The sequence below is a fragment of the Peromyscus californicus genome, unplaced genomic scaffold (genome assembly GCF_007827085.1).
Source record: "Peromyscus californicus insignis strain IS unplaced genomic scaffold, ASM782708v3 Scaffold_8__1_contigs__length_139910024, whole genome shotgun sequence".
Classification (NCBI taxonomy): Eukaryota; Metazoa; Chordata; class Mammalia; order Rodentia; family Cricetidae; genus Peromyscus; species Peromyscus californicus.
The window spans coordinates 134729970-134747541 of NW_026294606.1; the positions used below are offsets into that span (position 1 = coordinate 134729970).

At 41.1% G+C, this 17572-nt stretch overlaps 1 protein-coding gene across 2 annotated transcripts; it reads left to right on the top strand.

Moving 5' to 3' along the window:
- The first annotated feature begins 701 nt into the window (after window positions 1–701).
- On the top strand, window positions 702–17460 carry Tmem184c (transmembrane protein 184C). Of its 2 annotated transcripts, XM_052726982.1 has the most exons (10): window positions 705–1268; window positions 4628–4758; window positions 4850–4886; window positions 6284–6489; window positions 7558–7632; window positions 9249–9342; window positions 12198–12310; window positions 15286–15385; window positions 15994–16165; window positions 16645–17460. In XM_052726982.1, exons 1-10 carry the CDS (start codon window positions 1140–1142, stop codon window positions 17016–17018), a joined length of 1431 nt encoding a protein of 476 aa, XP_052582942.1. In that variant the 5' UTR covers window positions 705–1139; the 3' UTR covers window positions 17019–17460. The 2 variants fall into 2 exon arrangements, with proteins under 2 accessions (XP_052582943.1, XP_052582942.1); XM_052726983.1 differs by lacking the exons at window positions 9249–9342; window positions 12198–12310 and having other exon boundaries at window positions 702–1268.
- The last annotated feature ends 112 nt before the right edge of the window (window positions 17461–17572 follow it).

The window sequence follows — 17572 nt, forward strand, 5'->3', positions numbered from 1 at the left end:
TCCCATTTGCCATTTATTTGCTCTTCAAACCTATACAGCTAAAAGCTTTGAGTGCACAGAATGTGGTGTCAGAATGCCAACTTTTTGAATTCTAAATGAGTAGGACTTTTTAACACACGTTCCAAATGTGAACATTTCATATTGGCAGTTACTTCCAAGTAAGCTGTATTTTAGAATGATTCTTCTATTCAGTTCAGAAATTATGCAGAGAAATCCCTCCTTAGAGCTCTAAACTCTAGTAACTGACTGAAATCTAAGCGAAGGTTTCCTATTCTGTGTTTTTCCAGCCGGCTTCTGTTTCCACCCCTAAAGATAACCGGGGAGCCTTCTCAGAAAAAAGCCTGTCTCAAGTTCCGCTCCACGGAACTGTCCCTCACTAAGGCTTTCCTTTAGATGGAACAAAGTCTCAAGAATGCAGCACATGTTTCTGAAACGTCCCCAGTCCCTACAGCTTCCGGAATCCTCCTCAGGATCCACTAAGACCAGCCAAATTAACGAAGCCAACAGTCCTCCACTACCCTCCTCCGCATCCCTCCCACCACGCCCTTCGGTAACCTTGGTTACAGTCACGCCCTCCTCCGGAGCTGCCCAATCATAAAAGTCTGATGTCACCGGACAGGGTTGGCCTGGCTTGAATCTCACCTAGGTCATTGGCTTTAAGCATCTGAACGGAAACGGAAGCGGACTCATTTCTTTTAAAGATGAGTTTCCCCTAGTGCAGAAAGCGTGAGTGGGGAAATCGCGGCCGGGTCTTCCGGGGGCGGGGACTCCAGAGCAGGAGTGGGGAACCGGCCGGCTTCCAGCTGCAGGGCAGACGAGCGCCCAGGTCCCCAGGTCCCCCCGGCTGTCCTCGGGGCATGATGCAGCCGAGACTCTAGGCGACCCCCAGGCGAGGCGCCGACCCACCACGGCGGCACCGGGTGCATGCCAGTTGTCCGACTAGGATGCAGCCCGTACCTGCGAGCATCCCGAGCGGCCGCCGCTGCGGCAGCCGCAACCACAGCGCGACCCGAGGACGCGGCGCCAGCGGCTGGTAAATTTTTCTCTATAGAGAGCCAGAAGAGAAAACAACCATAGAAGAGAAAGTGCCAAAATCTCGGTTTGGTTTGTTTTCTTGGCTGTCGTAAGCTAATTTGTTTATGAAAATGCCCAGCGTGTGTAATCTGAGCAACTGGAGGCGATGGATCCGACCCCTGATCATACTTACTTACGTAGTTGGCATCCTGATCTTGGTTCCCTTGTGTATTTGGGAACGTCACAAACTGAAGGTAAGAGGGTCCAGCACCTCTACCCTTTCTTAGTCTGTTTGACAGAATCCCTTTGTCAGCCTTTAATGCTTGGGGGTCAGAAAAACATTTCATCTCTGAACAGTAAACAGACCCGTCTGATCTCACTTTGCCGCTACAAGTGTAGGTGGGACCGGGTGGAGAAAAATAGTTAATGTTGCTGCTTAGAATGCTTCGCTGATACCCATCAGTTCCCAGAAAACTATTCTTGAAATCACATCTGCTGTGCAGATACTGGGCTTGACCAGATCAGATAACTACCATGAAAGCTCCGTTCTGGATTTTATAAGCTTTTAGTCTGCTTCCTGGAACGAAAGGATTCCCGTTAGTTGGACTTTGCTAATTGTTTTTACGTTTGAAGTTCCATCTTTTATTTGTTTCTTTCTTTAATGAGATAAAGTCTCATGTAGACCAGGCTGTTCTGGAACTTGCTTTGTAGCCTAGGATGGTCCTCCAACATCCACATTCTCAGTGCTTCTGTTTATTCAACGCTGGGGATGGAACCCAGGGCTTTCTTCATTTGAGGCAAGCAAGCATTCTACCAACTGAGTTACGCTGGCGACTTGAAGTTACTCCTCAGTCAAAGCAAAAGTTTTACAAAAGTTCCTCGTGTATTTGTTTCTTTTTTTTTTTTTTTTATGTATTTGTTGTTGGTGTATTCGTGGGATGGCCCACTTGTGGAGGTCAGATGTCGGACCAGTTGGGGGAGTTGTTCTTTCCTTCCATCATGAGTGCTGAGTGAGGACTGAGCTCAAGAGATCAGCGCAGTGTTGGAGGCAAGCCCCTTACCTGAGTCATCTCTCCTGCTGCCTTTTGTTACTTGTTGATGTCACAACATGACATCATGTTGTGACATTACTAAAGTATTACAAGCTGGATACTTAACATATCCGTAATATATGTATAAAATGAACTTAGAATTATTAATAATAATCAGAAAGTACTTTATTATTTTAGAAGAGTTATGACATACCATGCACATGACCCCCCCCTTTTGAGTGTGGAAAATATTTTGCCCTGCCTGCAGGGCTACAACGGGTTCTCCACCACTCTAAGGACGGAATGATAGAGACAGGAGATACAAGGAAATACACCAAGTCTAGATTCTGATCAAGGTGCAACTTTATTTTTCTCCAAGAGGGTTTATATAGTTCCTGCAGGGTGGGGGGAGCAAGAAACTGTCATCTGCATAAGGGGGGCAAGCTAACAGGATGTTTGTGTAGGATGTTTACAGGGTAAAAGGGTCAAGGGCTCTGCCTCAATGTCCTGTTGCTAGGCAACCTGACTGTAAGATAATCTAGTTCCCTGTCTTATGGGGGGTCTGTATTTTTCCACTAACTAGAGATTCTATCCTTGTCCCTGACAATATTTTAGTTAAACAATGTGTCCAAACGTGTCTGTGGGGTTCTTATGTTCACTAAACTTTTGTTGACTTTTCTTATTATAGTCCATATAGATATTTAAGGCTCTTATATATGACATTAAATATTTCTCATTTGTTGAGTTTTTAGCTTATTTGAAATATGTCCACCCAAATTTAGGTATGGTAATCTTAATATAAATATAATTTCCTCACTTAGTGTTCCTTGGAGTACTTAATTCACTTAGTATTCTCTTAGTTGTGAGCTTCAAGCGTAGTTTGAAAGTGCCATTAACCTTTAAGACCAATTCTAATCTGTGGTGTAAACTGCTAACACCCCAAGTTGAGTCCCTCAAGTTCTGACAGGGATGTTTAATGGAGGACGTGCGGGTGAGCCTGTCAAATAATGCACTTGGATATGCAAGTCTGGACCTCAGAACAGTTTCAACTGCAGGTACACGTCTTGTTTAATCTACTCTCTGCCATAATAAAGGCCGTAAACTGGGCTGTGGAAGACAGCTCAGCAGGTGGAGCAATAACCAGGAAACCCGACCACCTGAGTTCCCTCTCTGTAACCCACCTGAATGGCATCTATGGCAAGATGGGAGGTGGACACAGAATTGCCTGGAAGCTTGCCAGCCAGCTAGCCTCCACTGTGCAGCACAGCAGCAGAAACAAGAGACCCTGGTTCCTAAGCTGGAAGGAGAGCTGACTTCCCAGAGCTGACCTCTGACCTCCACACATGCACACCTGCACTCACACACACGGAAGCACATGTGTATACCATGAACTGAGTGCCTTCAAGAGGAATTTGTTTTGTCACAGTCTTGAAAATGATTTTGGAGTCAGATATCATGGGGGCCAGAAGGTTGCTATCTAGGGAGGGTACTCTCAGGTTGCAGATGGCCATACTCTTGCTGAATCCTCAGGTGGTTGAACGATCTCATTTTGAGATCGCCAGCCCTATGAGACGATGACCTCATTTCACCTAAGTCCCCATCAGCTTTATCTCCAAATATGGTCGTTTGCATTAGGGGTTAAGTTCCGACCTCTGAAAGGGGAACACACCTAGGTACTAATGGTCAGACTTTAGACAGTGTCTGCAGTTAAAGAATGCTTGAGATCACGGACACAGAGAAGAAACAGCAAAGGACCTGGCACCAGCATTTCCCAGGAATTCACAAGGAACCGATGAAGTGAATGCCCGGGAGGAGGGTTTCAAGGGGACATTCTGAATACTGTCCACTGTTGCCAACCTGCCTGTCACTCTTCACAAGTAGAAAGGTCAGTGGGAGCTTAGTGATCACTGAAGCTGGAGGACCAAACCCAGAACAGAATTGTTGAAGTACGAATGTGTGGTGGAAACTTAGAATCCGGAGAATATATGAGTTTTGAAGATTTTTACTCCGAAGGAGCCTGAGAAATGATAGCACAATAGGTGGAGGGGACTGAGAAGTTTAAAGGAAGGTTTTGTTTTTGTGTTCAAGGTTAGAGGCTTAACTGGAGCATTTCCTCAAGATAGCTCATAAACAGCAAACAAGAATCAGATATAGAAAGCAAATAACACACTAGGAATGGGCAGAGATACTACGTAAATGTTCTGTTTGTTTGTTTGTCTTGGAGGAGAAGGATGAGGAGGAGGGTTCTTTTGTCAGGCTGTCCTGGAGCTCACAGAGACCCTTCGGTCTCCCAAGTTACTGGGACTAAAGGTGTGTGCTACCACACTCTGTAACTCCAGCCCCAAGGAATCTAGCACCCTCTTCTGACCTCAGCAGGTACCCACACTCACACATGCACATATTCACACACAGACACATACATACATAGAATTTTTTTAAAAGTAAATCTTTTTTTAATTGCTACTAATTATTTTGGAAATACCAAGCAGTATTAATAATCAAATGAAAATTTAAGAAAAAAATATTGATCTTTATAGTTTTAATATCAGAATCTAAACCAATGTGTTCTTTTGTTTTTCAAGGTTGGAATACACACTAAAGCATGGTTTATTGCTGGTATCTTTCTGCTGTTGACGGTACCTGTGTCCCTCTGGGGGATTCTACAACACTTGGTGCATTACACACAACCTGAACTTCAAAAGCCTATTATAAGGTCAAATCTTAATGTATTTGCTATTACTAGTATTGACTGACTTAATTCAGAAAACTGATATTAAATGTTTTTTATGTTTTACTTTCTGTAGGATTCTTTGGATGGTCCCAATATACAGTTTGGACAGTGTAAGTATATTTTATTGTATTGCATTAAGAATTCTTGGGCTGGAGTGATGGCTCAGTGGTAAGGCATACTTTGCTCTTCTAGAGGACCCAGGTTCAATTCCCAACACCCACATGGCAGCTCACAACTATACCTCCAGTCGCAGGGAATCCAGTTTCTGATCTCTGTAGGAACCAGGCATGAACATAGCACATACGCATACAAGTAGACAAAATACTCATGCACATAAAGTAATAAAGTAAGTAAATCTTTTTAGAAAAGGAATTCTTTTATGACACTTTTTTTTTCCAGTTTTTTTGAAACAGGGTTTTTCCATGTAGCCCTGGCTGTCCTGGAACTCATACTGTAGACCAGGCTGGCCTCATACTCAGAGATCCACCTGCCTCTGTCTCCCCAATGAGTGCTGGGATCAAAAGTATGCACTATCACAGCCCAGCTTTTTCTTTCTTTCTGTTTTTACCTATTTATTTTTATATTTTTGAGACAGGGTCTCACTATGTAGTTCTGGCTGTCCTGGAACTCGCTATGTAGAGCAGGCTGCCCCTGAACTCACAGAGAGCCCCCTGCCTCTGTCTCCCAAGTGCTGATTAAAGGCATGTACCACTACAACTGGCCAAGTTCACTTGTTTTTAATGTTGGTAAGGAAGATAATATAATGAAAAATGCAGATATTTCAAACATTTTTAATATGTTTTCCTTGCCCAGTTGCTTAAATTTAAGATTAGTGGCTCTTAATCTTTTAAAGAACGAAATATTATAAATTACCCTCATCAATACATAGCCACAAGGGAATACTTTCCCACCCCAGGCATCAAAATGTGCTGATGCTCAGTTTCCTTATATAAAATGGTTAGCATCAGCATATGGACTAATGTGTCCCCCTGTCCTTACAGTTAGCTCTAGATGGCTTATGACACCTGATAGAATATCAGTGCCGTAGGCAGGTAAGGGGACCTCAGTGAGTTTGAGGCCAGCCTTGTCTGTATAGTGAGTTCCAGAATGCAGACCTGGGGTCAGGGGCTGTTACAAATATTTCTGCTCCAGGGTTGGCTGAACCCATAGATGCAGATTCTCATAAGGATGCTGATGTTCACTATCATGCTTTTTAGTTATTAAGTCTTTTATTTGTACCCCACCCCAAAAAAGAAAATAAAAGGAAAAAACACTTTCCACAGTAGACACAACTAAAGAAAATGGCTTTAGCCAGATGTGGTGTTGCATCCCTTTAATCCCATCACTCAGGTGGAACTCTTAAGTTGGAGGCCAGCCTGTCTATATAGTGAGTTCCAGAACACCCAGGTTACATAGACCCTGTCTGGAAAAAAAAAAAAAAAAAATGTCTTCAGTAGCATTTTCTGAATCAGTAGCATTTCTCTTTAACATCTGTGCTTTTCCATAGTGGTTGGCTTTGAAATTTCCAAAAATCGCAATCTACGTAGATACCTGGAGGGAGTGTTACGAAGCTTATGTCATCTATAACTTTATGATCTTCCTTAACAACTACCTAACAATTCGGTTCCCAAACGTGATGTTACACCTGGAAGCTAAAGATCAGCAACAGCATCTCGCTCCACTCTGCTGCTGTCCACCATGGGCGATGGGAGAGTAAGTGTGTTTGGTTTTAATGGGCCTCTGTGTGGGTCTGAAATATCAGTCAGCTCTCTGCAAGGGGCAGGGACAGTAGGCAGAGCCCTTACCCTACATAGCACGTAGTACAGTTTGAAAGATAATAAAATACATTTTTACAATGTGCATGTTGGAAGGTTTTTTTGTTTACTTTTACATTGCTTATCCCAATAGAAAAATTCATCAATGTATTATAGGAGAAAACCTTAGAAAATATTTAATCAGCATCTTTTTTACAGTTGGGAATTGGAGCGTAAATGATGGTGCACGTGATTACACAGCTAATTGTCTTGTACTTGTCTCCCTGCTGAGACAAAGTCACTGACAAAAGCAACTTAGAAACACAGTTGAAGGTGCAGTCCCTTATGGTGGGAAAGGCACGTGGCAGGTGCATGATGTCATACTGCATCTGCTGTCAGGAAGCAGAGAGGAAAGCCGGAACTCAGCTCACTGCCTCGTGTTCAGTCCAGGGCCCCAGCCTGTGGGTGGCCACCCACCCTCAGGGTGGTTTGCCTTGTCCCAGTAAATCTTTCTGTAAACACATTCACCAAGAAGCTGCATCCTAAATGTCAATGCTTTATACACATGCATGTGCACAAGCTCACAGTTCCTTTGTGCCTCCGTTTTTCTCCTGTGTTAGTTAGAGCCATCACTATCAATTCTATCAGCAAAGTTCCTGAGATAATCAGTTTTATTTGACTCACAGACTCAGTTCATTTGGTCCTGTTGATTTGCAGTGTATCATGGCAAGAGTGGGGAAACAGGAAAAGACCAAGGTCCCAGCACCTTCTTCTGTTCCTTCTGTTCTGTGTTGCACTATAGTGGAGCTGAAGGGAGACTTTAGGAGATAAAGTTATTAAATATTTTCAAAATGGTCTTCAGATTTCCATGTTGCCACCACATTCTTACCCTACTATCATTTAGGAGAACGAAATTGGCAGAATTCAATATAATTGGTGTCATTGTCAAAGTGATTTTAATTTGGAGGCTTTGCAATGTTCTGATGCCACTGAATAGTTGAGATGTTATGTTCTCTTTCTTCTGCAGAATGCTGCTCTTTCGATGCAAACTGGGAGTGCTGCAGTACACTGTGATCAGACCAATTACCACTGTTACAGCATTGTAAGTATGGCCTTCCCTTAGCTTTTTTTTTTTTTTAATCTTCATGATACATAACTGGGAATATAGCTCAGTTGATAAGAGTATTTGCCTTGTATGCACAAAGCCCTGGGTTTAATTTCCAGCATGACAGAAACCAAGTGTCACGTGATTCATGGCAAATAATCATAGCACTTGAAGGTAGAGGCAGGAGAATTGAGAGTTTAAGGCCAGAATGGGCCCTGTCTTAAAAACAATCTATGTTCTTAAATGGAAAAAACAAGTAGAAAAACAATGTTGATTAATAGTGTAAATACGTATATAAAAGCTGGATTCCATTATGATGAACAACGCAAAGGATTGCCATGAGATTCATATCCTTTGAGAGCAGACTGTATAACACATCAGCAAAACCAAAACTCCTTCAGTTGGGTTAAACTAAATAAACACAGATTTATTTTCTACCTTGTTAAGAGTTTATTAGGAACACTGTCTTTAACTGGTGCCACCTTTAATCCCAGCACTGAGGAGGCAGAGGGAAGCAGATCTCTGTGAGTTTGAGGCCAGCCTGGTCTACATAGAGAGACCGAATCTCAAAATAAACACACACAAAATCCATTTGATGTCAAAATATGAAACATAATCAAACTACCTGGGAAACTGTTCCCTAAAAAATCCAAAGTGTCAATTTATGATTTATCTATTAGATATTAACATTCTGCAGCTCACATAATTTAAAAAAAGCCATGTTTAAAAAAAAAAAAAGTTCAGGGGCTGGAGTGATGGCTTAGCAGTTAAGAGCACTGACTGTTCTTCCAGAGGACCCAGGTTCAATCCCCAGCACCCACATGGCAGCTCACAACCGTCTGTAACTCCAGTTCCAGGGGACCCTTACACAAACATACACAGGCAAAACACCAGTGCACATAAAATAAAAATAAATCAATTACTTAAAAATAAAAAAAAAAACAGTTCAACTCTTTATTAACCTTTGAGCTAGAATTATTTATGGAATTATGATTTATTTCCTTGCTGCTTAGAAACTGGGTGAGCATATAACTTAATACTTATGGTAAAATTTACCTGTGGGGTGGGGGTGTCTGGGTCTTCAGATACCTACCTGCAATTTACAGGAAAAGGTGAGCTGTAGTTAACAATTATCAGTCAAGTTTTCCAAAATTAGGCCTTGTTTTTTGAAGTTAATGATTATTCTCCAGTTTAATGGTTCTCAGTATATAATTTCTTTAAGTTAAAAGGAATAATCATATCATACATATCTAGAAAAATGTTTCTCTGTCAGTGACCAAAGTCAAGTAATTTTCCATAGACTTACTGAAGTAAACAGACTCTAAATTTTAAAGTGTTGCTACCACTACACCTAAAGAACGCGTTCAGGGCTGGAGAACACTCAGTGGAGCACTCAGTGTTAAGAGCACTTGGTACTCTTGCAGAGGTTTAGTGAAATATAGTTCCAGAATATCCAGTGCCCTCTTTTGGTCACCAAGGGCACTGCATGCACATTGTGCACAGGTATACATGCAGCTAAGACATTCATATGCGTAAAATAAGTCTCTAAAGGGTACATATTAAGATACGGGTTTACTTGGTCAGTCATAAAGTTGATTTTTGCCATTTTTAAGGGTATGTGAGCTTGTTGGTGTCTACGACGAAGGGAACTTTAGCTTCTCCAATGCTTGGACTTACTTGGTTATAATAAATAATTTGTCACAACTGGTAAGTAAATCATCATTCTTCTTAACTGTACTAAATTCGTTTCTGTTGCTAAATATTATTTATTAAGTACTATTTCTTAAGGGAAAAAATTACCTTTTAATTTGTACATGGAACTTGAAACAGCTTTAATATATACCTTTATACAATGTAGAAGTACAGTAATATGTTTATGAATGGTTTGGAGACTTATATGCAGAGCTGTTTGCTCTTGTGACCCCACAGCCTTGTGGGGATAAACATGGTGTGCCTTCTAAATAAACAAAACATAATACAATCGGCCTATTCAGTAAGAGGAAAAAGTCTAATTGGCACGAGAGGATAGAGTTTAAATAAAAATAGAAGAGTTCACCAGGTGGTGGTGGCACACACCTTTTAATCCCAGCACTTGGGAGGCAGAGGCAGGCAGATCTCTGTGAGTTCTAGGCCAGCCTGATCTACAGAGTGAGTTCCAGCACAACCAGGGCTACACAGAGAAATCCTGTCTTGAAAAACCGAACAAACAAACAAAAGCAAGAATTCAAATCTCTGATATATATTTAGAATTAAAGGAAAATAAAACTGAAATTTTAAAAAAAATGAGTGCTATTCTAGGAACTGAAAGGCTCTCTTAAGCTGATGTGTATTTCATCTGAAGTCTTTGATAGTGGTTTTTACAGTATAGTAAACACTTCTAGTACATAAATTATTAGAAGTTTTTAATGGAACCGAGCATGGCATTGCATGCCTTTAATCCCAGAATTTGGGAGGCAGAGGCAGGCAGATCTCTGAGTTTGAGGCCAGCCTGGTCTACAAAGTGAGTTCCAGGACAGCCAGAGTTACACAGAGAAACCCTGTCTTGAAAAAACAAACAAACAAAAAAGAAACAAGGAAGGAAGGAAGGAAGTACAAAAGAAAGAGGGAGGAGAGAGAGAGAGAGAGAGAGAGAGAGAGAGAGAGAGAGAGAGAGAGAAGAAGAGAGGGAAGAAAAGAAAGAAGAAACGAAGGAAGGAAGGAAGGAAGGAAGGAAGGAAGGAAGGAAGGAAGGAAGGAAGGAAGGAAATATATTGGAAATATATTATAATGGAAATAAATGGGGTCTGTCTCCAGCGCTTTCTCTCATGTTCATCTTCATGACCTTGTTTCCTGGGAATGTACTCTAAAGAAATGGTAGAAGTGTTCTTGCCTTCTGGGATGTAATGCCCATTATAAGAAAGGACTGGAAACACTCTAAACCCGGTGGACATAGTTTGGTCTTCCCATTGGCATTTAGACAGATACTAAAAGTAAACCTTATGAAACATACACAAAAGTTAGCTACTTTCAGTTGAAAAAGATATTGGAATTAATATCATGAGTGTATTTAATGAATATCATGCGTGTAATTAATATCTTGAATGTAATTCATACCACCTAATTGTGAACTTAAAAATGGTTATAATTGCAAATATTATGTTCATTTAAAAAAATAAGGTGGAATGTAATCACCATACATTATACGTGTATATGAAACTGAAGACAGCAATGTTCTAAAATAGAAAGTGGTGATGGTGTCATGGGCCTATGAGAATGCTGGACTAAAGTCTATCAAATTGTACAAACAGGCAAATTGTATACTATGTGAATTATTTGTCAATAAAGATTTTATAAAATGTAAAAAAAAAGAAAAAGATATTGGGAACAAATTTTTATTTTAGTTTATGATAGATGTTAGAAAATTGGGTTATGACTGTGGAATGTGCCTGGAGTGTTTTCCTATCACACAGCCCTGGGTCAGATCCCAGCATGAGGGTCACAGTTCCTATGTACAGAGAAACGGTTCGGTGTTAAGAGTCTGTTTGTTTTTAGTGGTACTAGAGCTAGAACCCAGGGCCCGGGAGTGTGTGACATGCACCCTGGGTGGTCCTGCTCCAGTGCAAGGGTCTGAGCTTGGTTCTTGCTTTACTGCTCTCAGATCCTGAAGTATTTTAAATGAGCATCAAGTATCTCCTGGTCTTAATGGGGAAAGTAAGCTTCCAGAAATGCTTCTTGCTGTTGAAATGCTGGTTGGTTATTATAACTGACTCTAAGATGTGAGCACTTATTTTAAGAAGTAAGGCCAGCTGGACTTACACACTGCTCTCAAGGAAATCGGTTTGTGTGATGCAGATTTCATGATCACAGTTTTGCTGAAACTGTACTTATTTAATGTGTTGCCTTATAAACTCTGTGTGTGTGTGTGTATGTGTGTGTTGTGTAAATGTTACACGAGAGACTAGCTAATAATAATAATCAAGTAGTATTTATAAACGTGGTGGTAATTGTGTTGCCTTATAAACTGTGTGTGTTGTGTAAATGTTACACGAGAGACTAGCTAATAATAATAATCAAGTAGTATTTATAAACGTGGCGGTAATTGTGTTGCCTTATAAACTGTGTGTGTTGTGTAAATGTTACAATGAGAGACTAGCTAATAATAATAATCAAGTAGTATTTATAAACGTGGCGGTAATTGTGTTGCCTTATAAACTGTGTGTGTTGTGTAAATGTTACACGAGAGACTAGCTAATAATAATAATCAAGTAGTATTTATAAACGTGGTGGTAATTGTGTTGCCTTTTCTTTGACTGAAGGAAACCTTCCGTTCATATCATTTGTTTATTGCTTTGAGTTCCAGTACGTGAACACTTAGAAACATATTCAGGAAAAACGTGACATACCTCTCTTGAAATCTCACAGATATGCATCTTCTGCAACATATTATTAAAAGCACTAAAACGTCGGCTGATTAGCCCTAAGCTCTGCCGGGAACATTACTGTAGACTCTGGTTTCGGCTTTAAGGAATGGTTCTGTCACTGTCTTCCTACTGCAGAATGTTGAATGTGGCTTTTGTTTCTAGTTTGCCATGTACTGCCTCCTGCTGTTTTACAAAGTGCTAAAGGAAGAGCTCAGCCCTATACAACCTGTTGGCAAATTTCTTTGTGTCAAACTCGTAGTCTTTGTCTCGTTCTGGTAAGTAGTGCTTGCCCTTAAATATTCTCATTTTATAAATGCCAATAAAACTGTTGGTTAAGGGAGTTTTTTAAATAATGTGAATACAATGCCAGGCTCAGTGGTGCCTGTCTCTAATTCCAGCACTTGGAAGACTGAGGCAGGACTACCATTCTCAAGGCCAACTTGAACTAGGAAGATGTCTTTGGGGCTGGAGAGAGGCTCAGCAGTTAAGAGAGTGTGCTGTATATCCAGAGGACCACAGTTTGGTCCCCAGCACCCATGTCTGGCGGCTCACAACCTTATGTAAATCTAGCTCCAAGGGGTCTGAAGTCATCCTCTGGCCTCTGTGAGCATATGCACATACTTGCAGTCAGATACACACAAGAATATCTTTTTTAAAAAAGCCATCCCTTCAGGTCTTGTAAGATTTACAAAAACGGGCTGGAGAGATGGCTCAGCAGTTAAGAGCACTTGCTACTCTTGCTGAGGACCTGGGTTTAGTTCCCAACACCAACAAGATTAGTGGCTCACACACAACCTTCTATAATTTCAGATCCAGGTGGTTCTAATGCCCTCTTCTAGTATCTGCAGATACTGCATATGTATCGTATACATACATGCAAGCAAAATGCATACAAATTAAAATAAATATTAGTTTTAAAAAGATTAAAACAAACAAACAAATGATCTTAGTCATGTGTGGTGGTACATACCTATAATCCCAGCATTCAGGGTGAGGCAAGAGAATCTTAAATTATGAGTTTGAGGACAGCCAGCTTTATAAAGCAAGTTGTAGACCAGCCTATTGTGCCACATTGTGTTATCTTGTATCTGAACAATCAAAGAAATAGTCAGATGGCCACTGTGACATTTAAAAGATGAAGATAATTTGAGATAGCCTAAATATCTTGGTGCTGGGTGTGGTGGTGTGTACCTTTAATCCCAGCACTCCCCGGGGAGGCAGAAGCAGGTGATTCTCTCTGAGTTCAAGGCTAGCAGGGTCTACATAGCAAGTTTGAGGCCAGTCAGCTACATAGTAAGACCCTGTCTCAAAATGAATAAATTACTTAAAATCTGTCATAAATAAAACAGTATCAATTTGGGAGAAAACATGTAATGAATGACAGGGAAATGTTTATCAGTGAGTGTCCTTTAAAACACAAGGTAGGGCTGGAGATCCATCAGAGTGTCTGCATGGTGTATTCACAGTCCTACTGTCTGTCCTCAATGTCACAAAGCAAACAGCAAACTAGCCATGGTGTTAGGACAGGATAGGTACTAAGAGTTATAGAAACAATTAGATCCAGTTTAGCAATTCAGTAGGGCAAAGGAGAAGGAATTCATGAAATTGCACTGCCAGAAGTAATCATTAGCAGTTGAAGGCATACATCATACACAGTCTTCTACAGAAGTAGCTTATGCTATAGAGACTTCTGGGACTCGATGGTATTATAATGCAGATACACTGTGGGCTGGCAGACTAGCTCCCTGAGGAAAGGCACTTGCTATGCACGCCTAATGAACTGAGTTTAAAGGTGGAAGTAGAGAACCAACTCCACAAAGTTGTTCTCTGGCACCCTGCCACACAAATCATAAGAAGTAAGCCTTAAAAAGGAAGATAAAACAAAACTGAAATTAATAGGGCCAGTGAAATGGATCAGCAGGAAAAGATGCTTGCCATCACCAACCTGACAGTTGGAGTTCCATCAAAGAGCCCATGAGGTAGATGGAAAGAAATGACTCCTGCAGGCTGTCCTCTGACCTCCACACACACACAACATGGTACATGTGTGCACACACATAGCCAAAAAATAAATATTATTTTTGTCCTAGTAATTATCCAGGCATGGTGGCATATACCTTTAATCTCAGCACTTGGGAGGCAGAGGCAGCCAGATCTCTGAGTTTAAGGCCAGGTTGGTCAGCATAGTGAGTCCTAGAACAACCAGGGTTCCATTGGTAGACCCTGTATCTAAATGAATGAATGAATAATAAAATGAAATCCTAGTACTGAATACATATGTAAACACACTTGAGTATCAGCCTTTACTTACAAGCTGTTAGAACTTAGAATCTAATTGTTTGTACATGTTTTCAAAGCAAAAAAGATAATCTGAACCAAATGATGAAGTTCTGAGAATACATAATGAAATTCATCTTATGAAACTAGTAGAATAAATTTGTAATGCTGGGTGAGTATATTTAATATAAGCAGACCTTGTTTGAGAATATGCCCTAAAGCCAGTGTAGGGGACGAGCCCCCACACTTATTTACCCCAGGAACTCTTGGGGATTGAGGGATAAGAGACTTAAAGAGTTAAGCAGAGAGAAAACACAGGATAGACTCGGGTGGGCCTGGATCCTTATCCACCAGCCCAGAACTGTATTCCAAAGGACTATTTATAACAATGCCAAGGGGTGGAGCAAAAGGCCTTCCCCTTGCTAGTTACAGTCACCTGGTACCCAGGCCCATGGTCTAGTCAACCTCTTATGCAGCCCTGCTGGGTACAGCCACTAGGAAACCTAGTGGGCTCCAACAAGCCAGAACAGTGGGGGGTCCTGGAGTACATTGAGGCCTTAACTGATTTTGGGTGCATATTTTAATCTCTGTGTATACAACATGTATGTGTTTATTGTGTGAGTGGCGACATGTCCATGCCATGTGTGCATGTGGAAATGAGGACAGCTTTGGGTATCAGTCCTCGACTTTCATTTGAGATGGGGTCTCTTAACTGTTACTCTGCACACATCAGGATCGCCGGCCTGCAGTCTTCCCAGGATTCTCTTACCCCACCTCTCAGCTCACTGCAGGAGCACCAGGTTTACAGATCACCACCATGCCAGCCTTCCCTGGCTTCTGTGACTCTAACTCAGGTCCTCACACTTGTGCAGCAAGTGCTTTACACACCGAGCCCCCTCCCGAGCCCCTAATTGCATAAACAGTTGGTCATTTCATGATCTAGATTTGACATTTACCTTTTCTTGACATACAGGCAAGCAGTCCTTATAGCATTGTTGGTGAAGGTTGGCGTTATTTCGGAAAAGCGTACGTGGGAATGGCAGAGTGCGGAAGCTGTGGCCACAGGCCTGCAGGTAAGTAGTGCTGTCAATGAATCAAGGGGTTTTACTGTTTACGCTGTTTGACACAGTGATGCCCCAAACGTACAAACAGTGAGCAAGACTGTTAGCTTACTCCATGGTGAGGAGCAGGAACCCTAGAGAAATGGCCCATAGGTACTGATTGGTAATGGTTTTATTCCTGGTCCACATATATCTGCACATTTCCTTTCAGTCCTTGGGGAACAGATTAAGAAATATTTGACTGAGGGAGGGCAAAAGAGATGTAAATCTTGGCTTGTCATGTTTTGAAGTAGAAAACATAATGTTGAAAAATGAATATAGCCAGGTGGTGGTGGTGCACACCTTTAATCCCAGCACTCGGGAGGCAGAGGCAGGCGGATGGATCTCTGTGAGTTCAAGGCCAGCCTGGGCTACCAAGTGAGTTCCAGGAAAGGCACAAAGCTACACAGAGAAACCCTGTCTCGAAAAACCAAAAAAAAAAAAGAAAAGAAAAAAGAAAAATGAATATAATTTGGATTATATTTAAAAAAGTTGACACCCTAAGTAACTTTGAAAATGTTAGCAGTTTGAAAAACTAGATTTAAAGCCAAAGATGTTTGATATTTTCTTGGCTGTTGTAGGATTTCATAATCTGCATCGAAATGTTCCTTGCGGCCATTGCCCATCATTATTCGTTCTCCTATAAACCCTACGTGCAAGAGGCAGAGGAAGTCTCTTGCTTTGACTCTTTCCTGGCTATGTGGGATGTGTCAGATATCAGAGATGACATTTCTGAACAAATAAGACGCGTGGGTAAGTAACAGCTGTTTAACTTTGGTTAGTGTGGTTGTGTATATAGCGGGGGTGGGGGTTGTCTGTATGTGCATGTGGGGTCAGAGGTGAACCTCAGGTGTGGTCCCTCAGGAGCTGTTCAGCTTGGGTTTTGGAACAGGGTCTCTCACTGTCCTGAGGCTCACAGATTGAGCTAGGATCACTGTCCAGAGGCCCCAGGGATCCAACTCTGTCTCGCTAGCACAGGACTGCAAGCATGCCCAGCTTGGGACCTGTGCTGAGGACTGGATCAGGTCTTCATTCTTGTGTGGCAAGCACTTTACAGACTGAGGTATCACCCCAACCCAAATACGTAAGATTTACTCTAGTAATTTAAGAAATAAGAACATATTTAAAGCAGTACCATGATACAGGCTCTTCAAATTTGGGGAGGACAAAGCAGAACTATTTTTAGAATGGTAAAAATAACTTTTGGCTAATAAATTTATATTGTCTTAAAGGGAGAACAATGAGAGGTTACCCCAAAAAAAATTATTTTCCTGAAGACTCGGAGCATACTGAACACACAAGTCTGCTTTCCTCATCCTCACAAGATGCAGTTTCTGCAGGTTCAAAGCCATCCTCACCCCTGGGCCAATATCAGGGCTTTGGACACACAATTACTTCACAGAGTGCAGCTGCTGCTTCCAAGCTAAGTGAACACATTGTGAGTGATGTCCCAGAAGAGCAGGAACCTCCTGATACAGGCCAACATCAAGACTTCAAAGACACAGTTACTTCACAGGATACACTTTCTGAAGCCAAGCTATGTGAAGATATCATGACAGTTATCCCTGAAAAGCATAAGTCCCCTGACCCATCAATGGACTCTTAAAGCTACCACAATCCTCTCTGAGGCAGGATTGCCTATTCAAAGCTGGGCAAAAACCAGATATAACTACTATATATAATATACACATGCATATAATACTAATACGCACATGTTAGTATATATATATATTTGTATATGTTTTGTATATCACAAATAACATTTAAATTTCCTAGGCTTTGGCTTTCTTAAACTGTTAGGATATCATATATTCAAACAGTAGGTAACAACTTCAGCTGAACACTCTTGCATTTCTCAAGAGGATGGACATTTAAAAAAAAAAAAAATCAGTGCTTCTTACCACTGCATGAATGTAATGCTCTGGACTGAAAACTGTAAATTTAAGATTAATTTAATTTAATCATAATCATGTGCCATTTAAGTTTACATAATTATACTTCAATTACATGTCTTTCAACAAATGCAGTACCATTTTCTGAAACTCTTACATATCTTTTACTCTTTTCTTTTTTTATTTCTCTTTCTCTCTCTCTCTCTTTTTTTTTTTTTTGAGACAGGGTTTCTTTGCATATCCCTGGCTGTGCTGGAACTCCCTCTGT

Bases quoted from the DNA above. Each gene is read 5' to 3' on its own strand.
- Tmem184c (XM_052726982.1), top strand. From the start codon at position 1,140: ATGAAAATGCCCAGCGTGTGTAATCTGAGCAACTGGAGGCGATGGATC. The intron at 4,759-4,849 runs GTCAAATCTTAA...TACTTTCTGTAG, and splicing joins CTTCAAAAGCCTATTATAAG to GATTCTTTGGATGGTCCCAA. The intron at 9,343-12,197 runs GTAAGTAAATCA...TTTTGTTTCTAG, and splicing joins TAAATAATTTGTCACAACTG to TTTGCCATGTACTGCCTCCT.